At 36.3% G+C, this 22,126-nt stretch overlaps 1 protein-coding gene across 7 annotated transcripts in view; it reads right to left on the bottom strand.

The window, feature by feature from the left end:
• ZNF654 (zinc finger protein 654) overlaps nucleotides 1–22,126 on the bottom strand; it is an 83,999-nt gene that overhangs the window by 50,124 nt on the left and 11,749 nt on the right. For 4 of the 7 annotated variants that reach the window (XM_054551672.2, XM_024244309.3, XM_054551673.2 and 1 more), the window contains exon 2: nucleotides 6,667–6,812. The exons of the other annotated variants lie outside the window; for them this stretch is intronic. In XM_054551672.2, the coding sequence (XP_054407647.2) occupies nucleotides 6,667–6,812 (146 nt within the window). The remainder of the gene's footprint in view (nucleotides 1–6,666; nucleotides 6,813–22,126) is intronic. 7 annotated transcript variants of the gene reach the window in all.

Genomic DNA, 22,126 nt, shown 5'->3' with positions numbered 1-22,126 from the left:
GTCCATATGCACAAAGCAAAATCTCTGTTTCTTCAGAAAATACATCTTACAAGGACAGTCAACCCAGGTAGTTAGACAGAATTATAATTAGCTGATTTAAGACAATTCACTACATGACTTTTTGTTTCTGTAACATCTGAAATAACACTCAGGTATAAATAAAAGCAGAATCCATTTTCCTTCCCTGTAGACAACACTAGCAAAACTCTAATTTTTCGAGTCTCCCAGCTGATAGAAGGCAGATCAATACATATGTATAATTACAAAGTAGATAAAGGCTTTTATTAAGGTGGACATATATACCAGACAATACTGCCAGAGAATATAGTAACTTACAATTTTTCCATATAACATATTTTATTTGCAAACGTTACACATATATAAAAGACATAATCTCCTTAAATTATTTTATAACATTATTTAATAAACTTCATATGTCAAGCAAATAAAAAATTTAAAGTCATGATGTAAATCAAAAGAACTGTAAAAACAGATAATAAATATATTGAAATCTGTTAATATCCAGGTGCCTTAAACATTCTGTTTGCCATCCCTAAGAGGCTCTTCTGCTCCTTCATCTAAGTTATTCCTGTCATTCCTTCAGAGTACAGCAAGTTAGCTCACCCAGCACATTTTTACTGACCTCCAAGACAGGTCAAGTCCCTGTTATGCCCTCTCATTGCACTCTGTAATTCTCTCCTAACTACAATTACATAAAAGTATAACTGCTTGTTTAATATAATATCTCTTAGCTCTGTAACATCTTTGAGAACGAGAATTTATCTATCTTATATTCTATTTTATCCCTAGAAGCAAGCAGAGCTTTACAGAATGACCAAATAATTATGCAGTAATTGTTAGAAAAATTTTTTGATTAAATATTTAAATAAAATAACATACTATTGTAGATTTACTACTCTTTTAGTAGAACCAACATGTTGCTATTTCCCCATTTTTCTTCTGGTATGGAAAATATAATTAACTTCTCTGTAAAGTAAATACAAATAATGCAAAAAGTTTTCCTTCTAAGAAATCTTACTATTTAGTAAGTCATCAAGATAACATATTTCTTTTGCCTTACATTGAACATCTTAGATAAGATTTGCTTCTGCTTGACACATTATTTTTTACATGGGCAGTAGCAGAAAAGCTAGCGTATTAGTCCATTTTCATATTGCTATGAAGAAATACCCGAGACTGGGTCATTTATGAAGAAAAAGAGGTTTAATGGACTCACAGTTCTACATGGCTGAGGAGGCCTCACAATCACAGCAGAAGGCGAAGGAGGAACAAAGGCATGTCTTACATGGCAGCAGGCAAGAGAGTGTGTGCAGGGGAACTGCCCTTTATAAAACCATCAGATCTCATGAGACTTATTCACTGTCACGAGAACAGCACAGGAAAAACCCGACCCCATGATTCAATTACCTCCCATTGGGTCCCTTCCATGACACATGGAGATTATGGAAGCTACAATTCAAGATGAGATCTGGGTGGGGACACAGTGAAACCGTATCAGCTAGCAGGCAATGCAAGAGAAGTCAATAAATGACATTTTAAACCAAAGAACTTTTGAAAACTGTATAAGAATTTTCACATAACACTAAAGTTAACAAAGATTATATAGATGAAAGAGGGAAAAAATTCCAATAGGCACTGAAACAGTAATACTTCTTGCTTACAAATAATTTATTTTAATACTTATTTTCCTCAAAAATCAGTAGAGAATAACTGAAACAGTGTTGGTAATCTGCAAAATAATGTAAACATTTTCCTTGCAGTGTTATTATTTATTTTTTGTTTATTATTTTTGTCTACGTAGCCAATTCTTTAAGGAAACTGCTCCTCTCTCCAACATTTCTGTGGTTCTGATGGGGCAGCCAACATAGTACAGTCATATGTTGCTTAACGATGGGGATATGTTCTGAGAATTGCATCATTAGGTGATTTTGTCCTTGTGTGAACATCACTGAATGTATATACACAAAGCTAAATGGTATAGTCTACTACACACCTGGGCTACAAACCTGTATAGCATGTTACTGTACTGAATACCATAGGCAACTGTAACAACAGTATTTGTGTATCTAAGCAGAGAAAAGTAAGTAAAAATACAGTATAAAACAAGCTTGTCCAACCCACAGCCTGCATGCAGCCCAGGATGGCTTTGAATGAGGCCCAACACAAATTCGTAAACTTTCTTAAAACATTACGTAATCTTTTTGCAATTTTTTTTTCTCAGCTTATCAGATGTTGTCATTGTCACTGTATTTTACGTATGGGCCAAGACAATCCTTATTCTTCCAATGTGGCCAGGGAGGCCAAAAGATTGGACACCCCTGGTATAAAAGATAAAAGCTGTTTATGTGCACAGGGCACTTACCATGAATGGAGCTTGCAAGAATGATGTCGTTATAGGTGTGTCAGTGACTGAATGGTGAATGAATGTAAATACCTATGACATGACTACACACTAATGTAGAAATATAAACACCGTATATGTAGGCTATACCACACTTACAAACAAATTTTTCTTTCTTTAATAATAAATTAACTTTATTATAACCTTTATGAACTTTTTATTTTTAACTTTTTGACTATTTTGTAACATTTAGCTCAAAACACAAACACATTTGTACAGCTGTATAAAAATATTTTCTCTTTATATCCTTATTCTTTAAATTTTTTCCATTTTTAAAAATTTTTTCATTTTTGTATTTTACATTTTTGTTGTTGTTAAAAACTAAGTCACATACTGATCAGCCTAGCTCTACATAGGATCAGGGTCATCAATATAATTTTCTTTCACCTCCAAATCTTGTCACGATGGAAGTTCTTCAGGGGTGATATGCATGAAGCTGTTATCTTATATGATAACAATGTCTTTTTCTGGAATGCCTTCAGCAGAACCTGCCTGTGGCTGTTTTACGGTTAACCTTTTTTTAATAGGTAGAAGGGGTACACTCTAAAATAACAATAAAAAGTAGAGCATATACATAATTCAATAACATAATTATCATTGTCAAGTATTATGTACTATATGTATAATTCTATGTGCTATACTTTTATATAACTGGCAGAGCCGTAGGTTTGTTTACAGCAGCATCACCACAAGCATGAATAATGTGTTGCACTACATTACGGCAGCTATGACTTCACTAGGCAATAGGAATTTTTCAGCTCCATTATAATCTCATGGTACCACCATCTCATATGAAACATCTTTATGCAGCGCATGACTTATTCTCCTTTTCCCTAGCCATGGACTAGCCCAAAATCTTATGACATTCTCAACACACTGATTAATCTAAGCAGTAGGAACATAACTCAGGTCTGACCAGAGTTCTTCTCAAGATATTTTTGGGATCTGAAGTAGGCAGAAGGGGTTTCTTCCTCCTTGGTTAATAAACTGAGCTTAATCCTAGAACTGTCAACAGCCCTGAAAGAATAAAGCCCAAAGAGGAAAGATGGAAAGAAACAGTTTCTAGATGATATTAGCTCATCTAGCAACTGTTTATTTTATTCTCTAGATTCAGAAAATCCTGAAACTAGTCCCTCTATGGCTTAGTTATCTAATAAAACACTCTTTTTTTTTTTTTTTTTTTAAACAGAGTTTTGCTCTTTTTGCCCAGGCTGGAGTGCAATGGCGTGATCTTGGCTCATTGCAACCTCCGCCTCCTGGGTTCAAGTGATTCTCCTGCCTCAGCCTCCCAAGTAGCTGGGATTACAGGCGCTTGCCACCACGCCCAGCTAATTTTTTGTATTTTTTGTAGAGACAGGGTTTCACCATGTTGGCCAGGATGGTCTCAATCTCTTGACCTTGTGATCCACCTGCCTTGGCCTCCCAAAGTGCTGGGATTACAAGCGTGAGCCACCACACCCGGCCTTTTTTTTTTTTTTTTTTAAATACTTAAGCTTGAGTAAGACTTGTCAGGTATAATCAAAAAGTTCAAATACAAATACATTCACATATTCCTTCGGGCATTACAAAATAAATATAATTTTTTTTAATACAGTTATTTTTAGGTCAGGCGTGGTAGCTCATGCCTGTAATCCCAGCACTTTGGGAGCATGAGGTGGGCAGATCATCTGAGATCAGGAGTTCGAGACCAGCCTGGCCAACATGGTGAAATCCCATCTCTACTAAAAATACAAAAATTAGCCAGGCATGGTGGCGGGTGCCTGTAATCCCAGTTACTTGGGAGGCTGAGGCAGAAGAATTGCTTGAACCCAGGAGATGGAGGTTGCAGTGAGCCAAGATCATGCCACTGTACTCCAACCTAGGCGACAGAGCCAGACTCCGTCCATAAATAAATAAATAAATAAATAAAGGTTTTTTTTTTTTTAAACTGCCTCACTCTTCCAAATCTAAATAATATATTCTAAACTCTCCTTCCCTCCTACAATTTTAAATATATACAAATCAATTTTTAAAGAGGCACAGCGTACACACACACATTTTAATTTCTCTTTGGTTTTGTTTTACATTCTGGATTTCTTCTTCAGCTTTACATCTTCCAACCTTCCTACAGAACTTTAAATTTTAACCATCATACTTTCTTAATTTCAAATTCATTTTTCATATCTCATTATTCCTTTCACACAGCATGATACTGATGTTTTTAATGTTGTACATAACTTCTCAATTCTCTCTAAAAATGCTAATTATACATTTTATATTTCATTTTTATTTAACATTAACTGTTTCTTTCAAAATTATTTTTCACTTTTTCACTGCATTTTTTCATATTGAAGGCATTTTTAAATATCTGATGATTCTTAGATATTCATTAATATGTAAAAACCAAGCCATATGTAAATAATTGGGAGCCCTATGAGCATGAGTCTGGAGTTTCTTGACTAATGAATTTTTCTTTAGCATAATTAAGTAATTAGCTAGTAGTCTCATTGAGGAATCTGTAAATGCCAGAATGCAAAGGTCATTGCTCCAATGTTATTTAATTTATATAGAGGAAATAAAAAAGTAGTATAGAGGTTGAGTGTCCCTTATCTTTATGCTCAGAATTAGAAGTGTTTCAGGTTTTGCATTTTGTAGTATTTGTATTTATACTTACTGATTGAGCATCCCTGATCCCGAAATCTGAAATCTGTAATGTTCCAATGAGCATTTCCTTTGAGTATCATGTTAGCACTCAAAGAGTTTTGAATTTTGGAGCATTTCAGATGTCAGATTTTGGATTATCAGATTAGGGATACTCAACCTCTAATGCTGTTTCCCCACCCCAACCTGACCATAAGGCCTGGTGATTGAACTAAATTAAAAAATTGTAATTAATTTCTTTATCTGCATTCTCCCCAAAATAAATGTTTCACATAATAATACTTATCCTACGAGACATACTCTGATACTTTCTATTGCAATTTGTAATGATAAGTGTTTTTATAAGCCACTGTTGTGGTGTGAGTACAATTTGAGGTATAAATAAATAACAGATGAAGCTGTGACTTGCTCTGCGTGTTGCCATGACCATTCCTCTATCTGCTTTCTGTCCCCCAGAAAACTGTAGAAATCGTTCATTCACTGATAATCTTTCTCTATTTATTTTCATTCTCTTCTCTCTTTTACTTCTTTACTATAATTTTAGTGGGTTCTTAGGAGGGCAGAAGGGATAATCACAAACGTTCAGTTTTTAATCTTTAATTTGAAGTTCTCTATAAGCATTTTTAAAAACCAGGATTTTCAGCCAGGCATGGTGGCTCACGCCTGTAATCCCAGCACTTTGGAAGGCCAAGGTGGGCAGATCACCTGTCAGGAGTTCAAGACCAGCCTGGCCAACATAGTGAAACCCCGTCTCTACTAAAAACACAAAAATTATCCGAGCATGGTGGTGCACACCTGTGGTCCCAAGTACTCTGGGGCTGAGGCATAAGAATCACTTGAACCTGGGAGGCAGAGGTTGTGGTGAACCAAGATCACACCACTGCACTCCGGCCTGGATGACAGAGAGACTCTGTCTCAAAAAAACAAAACAATGGGCCGGGCGCGGTGGCTCAAGCCTGTAATCCCAGCACTTTGGGAGGCCGAGGTAGGCGGATCACAAGGTCAGTAGGTCGAGACCATCCTGGCTAACATGATGAAACCTCATCTCTACTAAAACTATAAAAAATTAGCCAGGCGTGGTGGCGGGTGCCTGTAGTCCCAGCTACTCAGGAGGCTGAGGCAGGAGAATGGCGTGAACCCAGGAGGCGGAGCTTGCAGTGAGACGAGACAACGCCACTGCACTCCAGCCTGGGCGACAGAGCGAGACTCCTTCTCAAAAAGAACAAAACAAACAAACAGGATTTTCCTAACCTCTTTCTGACCTGATTTAAGGTCTCTCTGGTAACTATCATAGCCTAAACTGCTGTATTCTGGGACTTACCATTAGAGCTTCCCAAGGCAATCTGGAGAATTAAAAAGGAAAGTAAAGTGCTTGTAGTAACTAGAAGAATCTGTATATCAAAATTCCATTTAACTATTAAAACTTAAAGTAAAATTATGGTTACATGTTCAAAATTAAGCCTGAATACTTAAGTGAAAAAATAAACATTTCTTTTTGAGGGAATACTTTAGGAAAGGTTTCTTCTTCAGAACAAATTATCAAAAACAAATTCTCAAACACATCAAGAAAAATAATGCATTTATAAGAAGTAAAAAGTACTTACACAGCAAGGCTACTCAAAACATACTGTACGTGCTCACATTCATCTGGGAATGATGCACTGGCTGTTGTAAAACAACAAAGGGCAGTCTGAAGAACCTGAAGCTGTGGCAAAGGGACCTGCCATCTTCCAGCATAATCTTCAACCACCTGACAGGGAAGCAATCCAGACATTACTATAGAAAATGTTCTCAACATCTCGAGTTTAAAAATTTGCATGAAAGTTACTGGATAAATTAAAATATTAGTTTGGCATGAACACAGGTGACTGGAGGGAGGGATCTTTTATACTGTTTATTTTGATGATATATATCTGAAAATAAAATCAATTATTATCTTTGAAAAGATGGAAAACATAGTGTATGAATGTCTGTACTATTCAACTGCCAATGTTTTACCAAATTTTGTTAACTAATGCCCTTTACCTCCCATATCCAGCTTTTGTGAAAATAACAATTATTCAATATTAAAATAGCTAGAGAGTGGAATATAGTAATAAAGAAAATTAGAAACGATCATGCATTATTATCATCATTATTATTTATAAGGCTCTAAGCATTCTGGCAATAAATGAATATTCTGACAACAAAAGATATATGACATCATACTGATTATGAATATTTAACCTGTACATATTATGGGGAAAATAGTCCAGAATACAGTCAGTCTTGGCTCTGTCACTTAACTAGTTTTATGAATCTGGGTAGGTCAACAGGTCATCTTCCTTCTCAATGCATTAGTTTCCTTACCATAAAATGGAGATGAAAATGCTCTCTGAAGCCAAATTGGGGTAATTTATGAGAAAACATTTAGAAACATCAATTGCTATGTTGCAAGAATGCTGTATTAAAACAATATATTATATTAACAAAATCCATCATCTAAAACTACTGCCTGCAGGCCTGATTTGGCCTGCCACTTGTTTTTGTACATCCACGAGGTAAAAGTGATTTTACATTTTTAAGTGGTTGGAAAAAAAATCACTTTGTGATATGTGAAAATTACATGAAATTCAAATTTCAATATCTATAAATAAGGTTTTATTGGAACACAACCAGGTTCATCCATTTATGTATTGTTTGTGGCTGCTTTCCTGCTACAACAACTGAGTTCAGTAGTTGTGACAGAAAGAATATGGCTTACAAAGCCTTAAATATTTAATGTCTGTCCTTTTACAGAAAAAAGTTTGCTGACTCCTGATACATAAGCTAAGAAAACTAGAATACAAAAGCCAAGAACACTCAGAGCCCAAGAGACTTCACACTAATCACTTACTACTGGGAGACAATTTTCCATGGGTCTCTCACATTTCTACAATTTTTCAAAAAGTCCTAGCTGACTTTATCTTTTCAAAGATATTTATAGGAAGCAGCCTCGAAAAACAGAGATGATGTCTCCCTCCAGAGCAGAGAACCTGTTTATAGCCAGTATAATAAAGATATTGTCTCCCTCTAGGGCAAAGGTCAGGCAGATGTGCTTGTAGACCATTATAAAAGATTAGCGTTCCTTAAACTTGAGGTTCCTCAACTGTGATGAAAAACTACTAAGTGTAGCATCCACTTGGGCTACCATGTCAACTGCATGAGACTTGAGGTAGCAAGGGGCATCATCATAAACACGAAACTCATGCTGCTTGCTGTGCCATGATTAATAAAGTCCATTATGTCTGACTCAAGAGTTTCGTGTCTTTGCCAGCACCTGTAAAACTGCGGCAGGCAAACTTGGATAAAATCTCACTCTTCACAGTTCTTGACAATTCCAAATGGCAGTACCAGGTACTCACACGTCTTTCCAATGTTTCTGGGAACACATACAGACAAAAAAGAAAGCTAAAAGAGATTGTCTCTGAACTTGTATCTCGTCTGGCTCTTGCAGTTCTCACTAGCTGGAAAGGAAAACTACTAACTATGCAGTCATCACTACAGACTGAGAAAGAGGAATGTTAGAAAAAACACTGGTTCCCTGGCTCTAAATTTTCTCATCCCTGAAGTCTTTGACCAGCTTTATTGCCTTTCTCTGTTTACCAAACCCCTACTCCGGTGCCACATAAAAAATAGGTACCCGACAGCCTCACATTTTTCTTGTTCCCAGTCCATATTTACTTGCAACCTTATCTGCTCCCTATTTATGGGTTGGGTTTATCTCCTTAGAAGACAAGCTTTCTACTTTCTCAGGTTCTGTTCTCATTATAGCTTCCTTCATTCATCCAGATTCGGCTACCAATGCATTGCCTGGTCTAGCTGAGGCCAAACCTAACACAATAAAAGTCCTTGTGGGCAACACCTCCATTAGGTTTGCTACAATACCCTGAAAGGGACATAAACAAAATCAACTGAAATTTAGATACTGTCTTACATTGTTTAATGTCGTGTCAGGCACTGTAATTCATTATAACACTATTTCAACACTATTTCTCTTTGAAATATTCTCTCTCTCTCTCTCTCTCTATATATATATATATGAAATAAGTACATTACATTGCCCTATGAAAATGAAATTTTTCTCCTGTGCTGTGAGTGCTATCGTGCGCACTCAGCTAATCTGTGTGCTCTACAAGGCCACAAGGCAGTAAGCACCACATCTTTCACTTTCTTTCTTTTTTGGTATTCTAGTAGGTTGCCATTAACATAATGGCGGCCAGGATAACGCTGAAGCTGCTGCAAACAAGTAAGAATAGTGTTTTCCTGGATCTTAAAAACCCACTCTTACTACAGTTCTAAACTTTTAAAGAAAATGGCCTAAGAAGCAAAAGATTAAAGCCAGCAATCTTTTATGGATCGTGGAAACCCTTTTCTCATTTTGAAGAGCATAACAAACATTACTGTAGTGAATATTTACAGAAATTATAGGAACACTGCTGACAGAAGCAATAGCCAAGGCCAGAAGCATGCTATGATATAAAGGGAGTTGAAGAGGACAAAGCTGATGCCAAAGAAAGATGTTAGACTATTCTAATAATCCAGCAGCACTTTCAAGAGCATATACTCTGCTCTAAATGGGATATAGTATATACTATAAAATGTCATATCTTAATTAACCAAGGTAAATTTATGTGAGAATGAGAAAAGACTCATCAGTCAAAACTGTCAAAATGTAAACAATATAAAACTATTAAGTTAAAATTACATTAAATCATTTAGGAACACTAAAATATATCATCTAAATTGTTAAGGACTGAATTTTGTCCTCCTAAAGTTCATTTGTTGAAGCCCTAACCCCCAATGGGACTGTATTTGAAGACAGGGCTTTGAGGAAGTAATTAAGTTTAAATGAGGTCATAAAGGTGAAATCCTATTCCAGTAGGATTGGTGGTAAGGAGGAAGAGTGAGGAAGAACAGGGAGGAAGAAGGAGGAGGACTGAGGAAGAGTGAGAGGAGTGACGAGGAGTGAAGAGGGGGAGGGAGGAAAAGGAGAAGGAGGCGGAAAGACCTCTCTCTTTCTCTATGCACATGCACCAAAGAATGGCCATGTGAGCACACAGGTCATCTGCAAGCCATGAAAAGAGCCCTCACCAGAACATGACCACGCTGGCATCCTGATCTGGGACTTCCAGCCTCCAGAACTGTGAGAAAATAAATTTCTGTTGTTTAAGCCACCAAGCATTTTCTTATGGCAGCCTAAGTAATACACAACTATTTAAACATATAAAGTGATCACCTAACATATGAGTATCTGTTTCTTAACTGAGCTCTCCTTTTATGTAATATAACAAAGAAAACTACCAAACATTAGTTTGTCACTGAGCAAACAATGATCTTCATATCTAAACCCCTATTAACAGACTAGATCATTAACACAGCATCAAGAATGTCTTTATTTCTATTAGTTGGCTATTCACATCCGTATTATTCTTTCCTCCCTGAAGACTCCCATTGTCATCAACTTTCATTACCTCAAACACCTCACAGTTCATAGGTGTCATTCAAGCTGTTCACTAATATTAAGTTCATCATTCGTTTACAGTGAATCCAGCCACTTTTAAAAACTGATTCACAGGCCAGGTGTGGTGGCTCACACCTGTAATCCCAGCACTTTGGGAGGCCGAGGCGGGTGGATCACGAGGTCAAGAGATTGAGACCATCCTAGCCAACATGGTGAAACTCCGTCACTACTAAAAATACAAAAATTAACTGGGCGTGGTGGCACACGCCTGTAGTCCTAGCTACTTGGGAGGCTGAGGCGGGAGAATCACTTGAACCCGGGAGGTGGAGGTTGCAGTGAGCCGAGATTGCACCACTGCACTCCAGCCTGGCAACAAAGCGAGATTCCATCTCAAAAAAAAAAAAAAAATTGATTAACAAACCAGAAGACGTGTCACAATCACCCTCCATTTTAGGGGTGTCAAAGAATGGCTGTGATACACGCCTGTATGAATTTGTTGAACACAGACTAATACAATCTGTGCATTGATAAGTTTGCTAATTTTCTAAATACCTAAAATGTTTTAAAACACATTAGCTTAGTCTTACCCCCTTCAGTATGCTTATGTTATTCATTTGTAATGTAGTTGTATATATAAAAATATTTCCTAGCTATCCATTGAGAGATCCTAGAAGCAATGACTCTACAGTAACAGTAAACACACTTAGTGCCCAAATCTTGGCCTCTAAACACCATTCTCCAATAAAAGGAACAAAGCAGTTGATTCCAGAGGTGGAATAGGGAAAACACAAGATGAGCCTGGAACATGTTGTGGTGCCAGAAAGTAGAGAAATGCTGTGAAAAACAACAGGATATGAGAATATGGAAGCCAACCTGAAGGAGCTCCTAAAGGCTAAAGCTGGCACAACTTGAACAACAAAATAATGATAGCATTGGACTTTAATCCATACAATAAATTAAATATATGTAAGTCCATACTGATACAAATAATTAAATAAATGTTAGCAATGAGACAGCTGTTTCTTACAGTGAAAGAAGGAGTAAGACAGAGAAGCACCATTAGGCAGACACCACAATGACAAATGTTGCAGACAACATCCATGCATCGATGCTAATAGTGAGTGAAAGTTTGAGGAGAAGCAGGATTTGCAGTCTCAAGGTATCTCCCCCAAGACATTTATCAACAGATATAAAGACAGTACAGATATAAAGACAGTAACATTACAGTTGAAAACCCCCACATACATAAACTTAAAGCCACCAAGGTAAATATCACCTGTGAACTACATAATAAAATACATTATTATCATGAATCTCTTCATAACAATACATTGAGAAAGACACAATGCCATTTTTGTGGCACTTCTGCCAAAAATGCACAGATTGATTCCAATCACGACAAAGCAAACATCAGACAAACCCAAACTGAGGGATATTCTACAAAATATTAATAACTGATCAGTGCTCTTCAAAAATGGCAAGCAAAGACAAGGAAAGACTGAGGAGCTGTTACAGACTGGAAGAGACTAAGGAGAAACAACTAAATACAACGTGAGATCACGGATAACATCCTGGAATGGGAAAAGAACATTAGTGGAAAAGTTTGAAAAGGTCTACAATTTTGTGACTATTGTACCAATGTTACTTTCCTGTTCTTAATAGCTGTACTGTATTCTGTAAGTCTAAAATTAGTTCAGTTTTAAAAAATTTAAAAACAAATCTGTCTGTTCCAACCTTTTCCCTCAAATTTCAATGTTGTTATAGATTTTCTGGATGTTATTTGATAACATAAGCGGATTTCTACACTTACTTTTTCTACTTTATTGCCTATTTGCACCTCAAGATTTGCCCTTGCCTGTAGGTATTATGTTAAGAGTCAGATGGAAAAATAAAGCAGGTAAATTGGCAGCAGAATGGAAAGAGTATAGGCTTTGGAAGCAGACAGACCTAGGTTTGAATTCCAGCTCTGTCACTTATTAGCTGGTAACCTTAGCAAAATCATTAAACTTCCATTCTAAATTACCTATAAAATGAATTTAATATCACTTTAATCACAGGCCTATTGAAAATTTAAATAAGACATATATTAAAATATAGGATAATTCCTGGCATGTAACAAACAAGAGCTATCAGATATAAAGACAGTACAGATATAAAGTGCACCATTACTAGTGCACCTTGTTTTAAGAAAAGAAAACAACAAAATTAAGCTTGCTTTAGTGACAATTTCATTACATCAGTATGAACTGGTTCATTATTTGTTTCCAAGTATGATTAATTACAACAAATTTTACTCACTTTTAGCAAGCAGACAGTTCACTCCTAAATAAAATCTGAAAACGACTGCTGAGTTTCAGATATTTAGTTCGATGCTCATCTGACAAACGATGCATATCCTACATACGGCAATATAAATAAAATGCTACATGCCTGAACAGATACCTGACGATTCACTGTTTTTACAATTCTCCCTGGAGAATGAAAAAGATAAATTGTTTGGAAAAAAAGAGAGTCACTTGTCAATTTGACCTTTTCTATCAGTATAATCATGTAATGGAAATCTAAAAGTCATGTTTTAAAAAAAAACACCAAAATGGTTTAGAAATACATTCTAAGTTAAAAGTTGTTTGAAATCTGCAAAGAACATAATCTACAGTAGCAAGCAACCTAAAACCTGGTATTTTGGGGGGCTTAGTAAAGCAGACTGTTCAACTCACTACTCCTTAAAAGTTGACATTTATACAACATTAATGTATTTGATAGGTTCTGTAAATGTAATAAGACAAAATCTTTTCAAAATGGAAAATGGAGTAAGCATCTCTAAATATTAATATTCCATACAATCATACTGTTAAAAGGAATCTTGAAGATTATCTAGTCCAACCTACCAACCAGAGCAAAAATACCCATTACAGTATCACTCCCAGAGAGTTAACCAACATGAATACTGTTACTGATGGGTAATTCACAATCTCAAATGACAATTTACTTAACTTTACAGATATCATTATTAGAAAATTCTTCATTATGAAACAAAAATAGATAGATGTGACATCCATCTATCAGTTCCAGTTTGAAGTTTTAAAATTATATAAACAAAACATGCAATGTCCCATCAAATATTATAAGGCAGCTATCACATACATCTTCATTATAGTCTCTTCCTAGATTAAATATCTGCTATCCTTTCATCCATTTTAACTATTTCTCCACAGTCTACAAAATTTTCAGTTCTCATTAGCATATCTGTTTGTGCTTCAAAATGTGGATGTTCCTCTTAAACACAGCTCCCAATATGGAACATAAGACTTCAGTCAACTCTAGTCAGAATTAGTTGGACTATCATCTCCCTGTTTTTGACTCTATAATATTAATGTAGCCTGAAGTTACTTTAGGTTGAGTCAGCAAAAATGCTCTTTTTCATATAGATCCCATAACTTTTTATAGTTGATTTTTTACAGTATAACTGTACGTTAATCCTCTCACTTTTCCCATTCTTAGTTTCAGCCCAAACCTTCAACACTGACTTTTTAGCCAATACATTAGGTTTTCCTCCCGGTTTGTCACCTATACATCTGAAAAGTTAGTTTTTTATCATCAAAGTTGTATACAAAAAAAAATTCACACAGAGATATTTATAATAGAACCAAGTTCAGTTCCTTAGCTATCCTTAGAACCATTAGTCAGTATTCTTTAGTCAACGGTGTTAAGTCAGTTAGTAATACTAATCCATCCCCCATCTCCCTATCTATCTATAAGAATACCATGAGAAATTCTGTATACAAAACCATGCTGAAATCCATATATGATGAGTCTGTCATATCTCTCATATCCATTACCAGTAATCCATTTTTTTAAAGTAGAAACAAAAATTTGGAATGACCTGATTTAATGAACCTATAGTGATGGGCTAGAGATGAACAGCTCCTTTTCTAACCATTCAATAATTTTGCTCAACATTATACTACTTTTAGTGGCCATCTGTTCCCATAATCTACCTTTTTGGAAAACAGAATATTTGCCCCTATCTAAACTAACAGCATCTCTTCAGTTATTTGTATCTTCAAATCTTAAATAAAGTGCTTCCTGTCCCACCCCCTGCCCCAGTATCCTGGGATGAGATTTAAACTTATTTAAAAATACCCTACCAGCTTTCCCTGTCTGTTTTGGGCTTTAATACTTTTAACCACATTTAGTTACTAATTTGAAAATCATTCACCTTGTTAGAAATTTCAAAAATAAAATGAAGTAGTTTTATTTTTCTATGCAAAGCAGAGGGTCTACCCCCTTCATTCATACCAGTTGATTTAATAGAAGATAATGAACATCCACAAGAAGGAATGAAATTAATGTTGTAGGAATTAATTCCATCCAAGAGGAAAGAATATATATCAAAACCCTACTAACTAGTTTAACAAAGAAATCAGTCCAATACTGACAAAAATTTGAAATGTAAAGAGTATTATACTTGCTAATATAGGGATTCCAGAATTAGCATATTAAGCATGTTTTATATTAAATACAAAAAAATTTCACAACATTTCACAAAGGAATTCAGCCTATGAAGTAGTTTTATTTACATTCATAATAGTCACCTAAAATTCAACATATATACAAAACAAGGGGCTTTGGTGACTCATGAAATACAGTGAAGCTACAACACAGAGGATACAGAATTACTTCTACACTAAAAAACAACCTTGGTTTTGAGAAATGATTTCCATTAAACACACAGTAAATAACTCTTTGAACCAAGATATTTGACATTAATATTTAAAATCAGTTGTGACTTCTTCAGTTTTTTAAAATATTGTTAAATTGCATTCTGTTAGTTTACATAAAAATAGTAAGTATTACAGCATGTTTCATTTATCTTTCCTATGTGTTATTTTGAAAAGGTTTCCCCATCTCAGAAGCAGTATAATTTTTCTGACATTCCCACAAATGCAAGTTTTTCATAGGTATATTTCATAAATTAAATGAAGAACAATGACTCCCCATACACAGTGAAACCCCGTCTCTACTAAAAAAATCACAAAAAATTAGCCGGGCGTGGTGGCAGGCGTCTGTAGTCCCGCCTCCTCGGGAGGCTGAGGCAGGAGAGTGGAGTGAACCCGGAGGCGCAGTTTGCAGTGAGCCAAGATCGCGCCACTGCACTCCAGCCTGGGCGACAGAGCGAGACTCCGTCTCAAAAAAAAAAAAAAAAAAAAAAACAAACAAATTTAAGTCTGCAACTTTTTCTCTTTTTTGTAACTACCAACATAAGCCAGGGCAAAGAAATGGAAAGCACACTGCCTACATTGGTGAGTGAAACAGAGATGAGTAGAGAAGGCTAAACAACAAAAATTCATTCAGAATCCTCCTCCTCTATTCTGATTCTTATATTTTTATCTTCTTCCCAAATTCTGGACATGGTAAGTTTGGGGCAAACATTTTCTCTTTTCCTCTACATTCCTGTTTATAAAATAAGAACTTACTCTGTCTCAAAAAATACCAGTGAGAGGATGATTTTCCTCCTTCCCTAAAATTCTTTTACTCCAGGGAAGTAAAATCAACAATACTAATAAGAGTCTATCAGCTCCTGGCCAAGGTTAATGTATTGGTCTGGTTCTCATATCCCTCTTGAGTTATCTACTTCCACCACTTTTGAGGCAGGTCAGAGTCCTCCATGTGGCAGCTTAGGTATCTACCTAAAGATCCAACTTTCCTCTTATGAACAGTAGGTCATTTTAAAGGCTTTAGATGAATTTTGATCCCTGCCAATTTTTCATTTGATTCCAAAATCAGAGCTGAGAGTAATATATTAAATGCTTCCTTCATAAATATTAAAATTGGTACATGGACAAGGGAACCCCAAAATATACGCACAAGAAGTATATGAAGATCAAATTAAAATAAGGGATGAACAAACACCAACTCTAGGATGAGGTTTGCTCAGTTTCAAGAACTAAATTTGTTTAAAACAAAACAAAACAAAACAAAACAGATGATGCACTCACAATTAACAGTGGAAGAATTAAAGAAAAATAAAAGGAGGGCATACTGATTAAGATAGAAGAAAAGAGGGACTTCCTTAGGAATAAGAGTTCACTCTTACAGGCTAGACTAGACAGATATCAAAAAAGAAAAAGGAGATATATATCAGAAGTAACTGTATTTAAAGATGAAATTGGGGAAAAAGAGATTATAGATGTTACTCATAATAAAGGAAGGGTGACTGGTTACAAAAGTACCTAACTGAGGGACAGAAGGTAACTATGGGATGGAAATGTCAAGAGTGAACCAGACTGGAGAGCCAACTATGGCAATATGGCAGAAGCTTGCTTTTTAAAAGGCAGAAAGTCTATAATAAGAGCAATTGAAAAACCACACCTTGAAGACTGAGAATACTATACAAGTAATATAAAATCTGTACAGATTTGATAAATTAAAAAGCAGGGAGATTACCTTAAAATATCTGAAGCATTTCAGGTGAATAGTTACCACAAAGGACAACATACAGTATGGCATTGTGCCATAAAGAAAAGTGCTCCAGAAAGTCAAAATTAGATCTCAGGGGAGTGAATGGGAAAAGCTATGCTGAAGAGAAACAAAGTTAAGAGGTCAGTCTTGGGTTTGATGTTGTGCTGGTAAGATTTTTTTCTTAAGTCAGATACGAGAGTGAGCAAAATTTGCTTGATATTGAATGCTTTTTGATGCACTTGGAACTCCTTGACTTTCCTTCTCTAACATTATGGAAGACACTACAAGAGATAACTGAAGGAACAAAAAACCCAAGAGAAAAGAAAAGGAAGATAGGCGAGGCAAATTTAATAACAGGCTCAAATGTAAACAAACACAAAAACCAGCTGCTTATCTAAAATGACATATCCTACTATTGCTGAAAGAAATGTGACAAAAAGGAATGTTTATTCTGCCAATAAAGTAGAACAAATTATGCAAGGCCTAGAATAATTAAAAGCAGAGCAAAGAAAAGGTCTAAAAGAGCAAGCAGCAGAAGAGATATTGTCTTTACTGGGCTCCTAAAGCACAGACTTCAGAAACAACGAAAGTGGTTCCACTTTAGATACCTGTTCAATGATTATTATCCAAATAATACAACATGGGGGCACAAAAAAAGTGTTTTTATGATAGGTCTAAAACTTTCAGGGGGTGTGGCAACAGCCCAGGTAGCACAAGACTAAAAATGCCTTGGCACATGTTTGGGGCTACAGAAATACAGATGCAAGAGCAGAACACAGGTTGTGGAGACTGCAAGGAAATTACTATGCTTGAAGCTTTACAAACTACAAGTAAGTGATATGCTCTTTGTAACAGGTAGTAGAAGCGGTGCCATTAAACAGATTCCACATTTATTTCAGCACAAGGAGTACTGGGAAAACACAGAAGAAATAGAAATTAAAAGCTTTTAATATGATGGAAATATAAAGTAGGAAACATCAATTAAGATGAGGTACCTGGGGCTACCGTCCATGGAAATTTGTAAACTTTGCAAAAAGACAGAAATTAGGATACTACTTTCAGGAACGAGGAAATGGTCAGGTAAGAGCACCCTCCACAAAATATGGTAAAGAGACAGTAGCACAATTAACCACTTGATGAGTTTTCCTAGTAAAATATAAGCACAAGTTATGGACACTGGCAGTTGGCACAACTAACTGGCACACTGGTGAGCCTGGTGAGGTTTAAACCAAAAGTCACTTGGTATCCTGTTTTCTGTACATCCATCGTCCTTCTGATATCACTAATTTTTACTGGCAAAAGTAATTCCCTGAATGTAGTACACAGTATAGTTGACAGAAATATTAGTATATTTCTAAATTTAATGTGTATTGGGTTGGGTGCAGTAATAAATGTTTGCCCTACTGATCTTCAAGACTCTTAAGAAAGTAAGACACAGGCCGGGCGTGGTGGCTCACGCTTATAATCCGGCACTTTGGAAAGCCGAGGTGGGCGGATCACTTGAGGTCAAGAGTTCAAGGCCAGCCTGGCCAACATGGTGAAATCCTGTCTCTCCTAAAAATATAAAAATTAGCCGGGCATGGAGGCAGATGCCTGTAATCCCAGCTACTTGGGAGGCTGAGGCAGGAGAATCGCTTCAACCCAGGAGGCAGAGGTTGCAGTGAGCCGAGATCAAGCCACTGCACTCCAGCCTAGGCGATAAAGCAAGACTAAGTCTCAAAAAAAAAAAAAAAAAGTAAGATACAAAAGAGCCTGGAAGTTAAAGAATTCTCCTTTAGAGGGCTAAAAGAAGCCACTCCCAATCAGAGGAAGAAAACCCAAGCTGCAGCTCCTGAAAAATACCCATCTCTAAATCATAGGGGCACATGAGAGACCCCCTGGCTCTGATTAAGTAATACTCTAGAAAGGGAAGAATTTGGGATCTTAACGTCTTTAGACTCTAGACTTTAATTTTTCTTTGTGAACTCAAAAATGGGAGACAAATGATCAAATCTGGTAGATTCTTATTTTTGTGGACATTTGGTCTCCTGTACCAAAGCTCAAATTAAAACCTCAAATTAAAACTGGAAAGGAAATTTTAAACTAAAAAACTATCATAGGTTAACTAGCTTTCTCAAACACAAAAAAGGCTGCCTCTCTTAAAAAGCCTTATACTCTTAAGTACTGAGACATTACTAAAAGGAGAAAATAAATTATGAGTTTTATATTTACCATAAGTTACTAGAAAATCCACTGCTCTCTTCTTAAATAGGGGTAAATATACTCAAGATTAATAAAAATGTACATTGTAGCTACTGATTAACAATTTTTATTCTTCCTTTTTTTAAGAAGAATGCGCTAACTCTTCAAACCCAATAGAACCAAAACTATACTGTTCATTTAGATACCTTAATTGTTCCTCCCACCATTTATTGTTAATACCATCACTATACTCTCAGATATTTAGATTAGAAACCCAGTATAATTTCATAGAATTCTTTGGTGCTTTGTCTCCACTTTTAGCAAAATGCTAAGTACTTTATTATACATAACATTCCTTGAAACTGTTCCAGCCACTTCATTTTCATTGCCATTATTCAGCCAGGCCCTCAATTCCTTTTCTGGGATACTTCGATAGCTTACTTTTTTTATGTAGACTTTCATTCTTTACCTCCTATGGTATCTTAAAACAACATTTTAAGATTAATACTGGCATGACTTTGCCTTTAATGCTATGTTATCCCACAGAATTGAAACCCCTAAGCCAAGCCTCAATCCAGTTTTCCAATCTTATTATCTACCAATACTTTTTTGAGTTTATGTTCTAGTCCAGTGGCTCTCAAACTTTAGCATGCATTAGACTCATTGGGAAAATGTGACAATCAGATCGCTGGACCCTAGTCCCACAGTTCCAGATTCTGTAGGTCTGGGTGGAGCCAATAATTTGTATTGCTAATAGTTTGCAGGTGATGCTCATACTGCTGGTCTGGAGATCCACACATTAGGAATCATACTTCTAATCAATTAACTACTGCCATTCATAAATGTGCCATGCCATCCATCTTTTCACAAGTTATCTCCTCTACTTAAAATGTCCACCTACCCCATACTATTTCCTTTCTTCATGCCTTCATTTTAATACTAACAATTTTTTTAAGAGTCAAGTCAAATCCTATTTCATCCATTAAAATTTTCCAAATTATCTCTATCAGAAATGGTCTCTCCATGTGAACTTGCATAGGAATTAAAATAGTGGCACTAATCACACTTTCCCTATTTTAGGGTTTATTTATATTTATTCATTAATTTTTTTCAAACCTTAGAGTGCCTACTGTGTACCAAGTTCACTGATGCTTTCATTTTTTTGTGGAGGGATAAGAGGTAAATGAATATATATTAGATGGTGTTAAGTACCTTTAAATATAATATTAATAAAACACAGGTAAGGGGTAAAAGAATACTAGAGATGGGATGCTACTTTACATGGGGTGTTCAGGGAAGGCCTCTATCTCTCTAATAAGAGGCTATCTGAGCAGGATCCCACAGCAAACTATATAATATCCAAATGAAACATGTTTCTGGCAGACAAAACAAAAGCCAAGAAGCAGATACGTACAAGGAGTGGCAAAGACACTAGTGTTGGTGAGTGTATAGTAATAAAAGAAAAAGTCACAAAGCTGGACGGGGCAGGATTACAGAGCCCTGCGGTACACTATTAAGGATTTTGGCTTTGACTCTGAGACACAGAAGTATGGAAGGTTTGGAAGAGACCTCACTCATACCTTTAAAAGGATCACATTGACTGCTGTGTAAAGAATAAACTGAAAGTGAGGAAAGGTGGAAACAGGGAAATAAAATAATCCAGGAGAAAGGTAACTACGGTTTGGATCAGGGTCATAATAGATAGAAATAATAGTTAGATATGCCTTTTCCCCCCTACTAGATAATTCAGTTCCTTTAGGGCAAGGATGGTTTTTCCTTTAAATTCCCTATAATCACTAAAATGAAGCTTTTCACATAGTACCTATTATTTTCTTAAAGGAATATCCTCTACAATACTCAATTATTGTACTTTATATATGTAGATTTATGCCTAAGATATCTAAGGATATTCAACTGATTGATATTAAGAAAAAGTATGTACTGTCTGACAAGAAAAATACAGCACTTTATGAGCACTTATAAGTTATGAGCATTTAATAGTTGTTGAAGTTAACTTTAAAATATGAGAGAGAAGATAAAAAGTCTTAAAAGTTAAGTACAAAATGGCTTCACAAGTGAAGTTTGATACGGAAGTTTTTTTGATTTTTTTTTTTTTGAAACAGAGTCTCACGCCTGTTGCCCAGGCTGGAGTGCAATGGCGCGATCGCAGCTCACTGCAACCTCTGCCTCCCGGGTTCAAGTGATTCTCTTGCCTCATCCTCCTGAGTAGCTGAGATTAAAGGCACCCACCACCACGCCCGGCTAACTTTTGTGGGTTTGTTTTTTTTGTTTTGTTTTTTTTTTTGAGACGGAGTCTCGCGCTGCCACCCAGGCTGGAGTGCAGTGGCGCGATCTCAGCTCACTGCAAGCTCCGCCTCCCGGGTTCACGCCGTTCTCCTGCCTCAGCCTCCCAAGTAGCTGGGACTACAGGCGCCCGCCACCGCGCCCAGCTAAATTTTTTTGTATTTTTAGCAGAGATGGGGTTTCACCGTGTTAGCCAGGATGGTCTTGATCTCCTAACTTTGTGATCCGCCCGCCTAGGCCTCCCAAAGTGCTGGGATTACAGGCGTGAGTGACCGCACCCGGCCAATTTTTGTGTTTTTAGTAGAGACAGGGTAACACCATGTTGGCCAGGCTGGTCTCAAACTCCTGACCTCAGGTGATCCGCCCACTTCGGCCTCCCAAAGTGCTGGGATTACAGCCGCGAGCCACCACAACTGGCCCAATACGGAAGTTTTTAAGAAACAAGATAATAATTTCTTACTTTTTAAATAAAATCAAGAATTGGGGAACTGCATAATACAGTTTTAGGTGCCAGGAAGGAAAGCAAAAATTGTATATCTATTCTAAGTTTATAAGCACAGGATGACAGGATGATATGCAGGAAATCAAAGTAATAAATTGAGAACAGATGAATGAGTTTTAACATTCTCACAACT

Source organism: Pongo abelii, chromosome 2, assembly GCF_028885655.2.
Source record: "Pongo abelii isolate AG06213 chromosome 2, NHGRI_mPonAbe1-v2.0_pri, whole genome shotgun sequence".
Classification (NCBI taxonomy): Eukaryota; Metazoa; Chordata; class Mammalia; order Primates; family Hominidae; genus Pongo; species Pongo abelii.
Note: the sequence above shows the minus strand (reverse complement) of the source record. Positions and strands in the feature narration are given on the sequence as shown.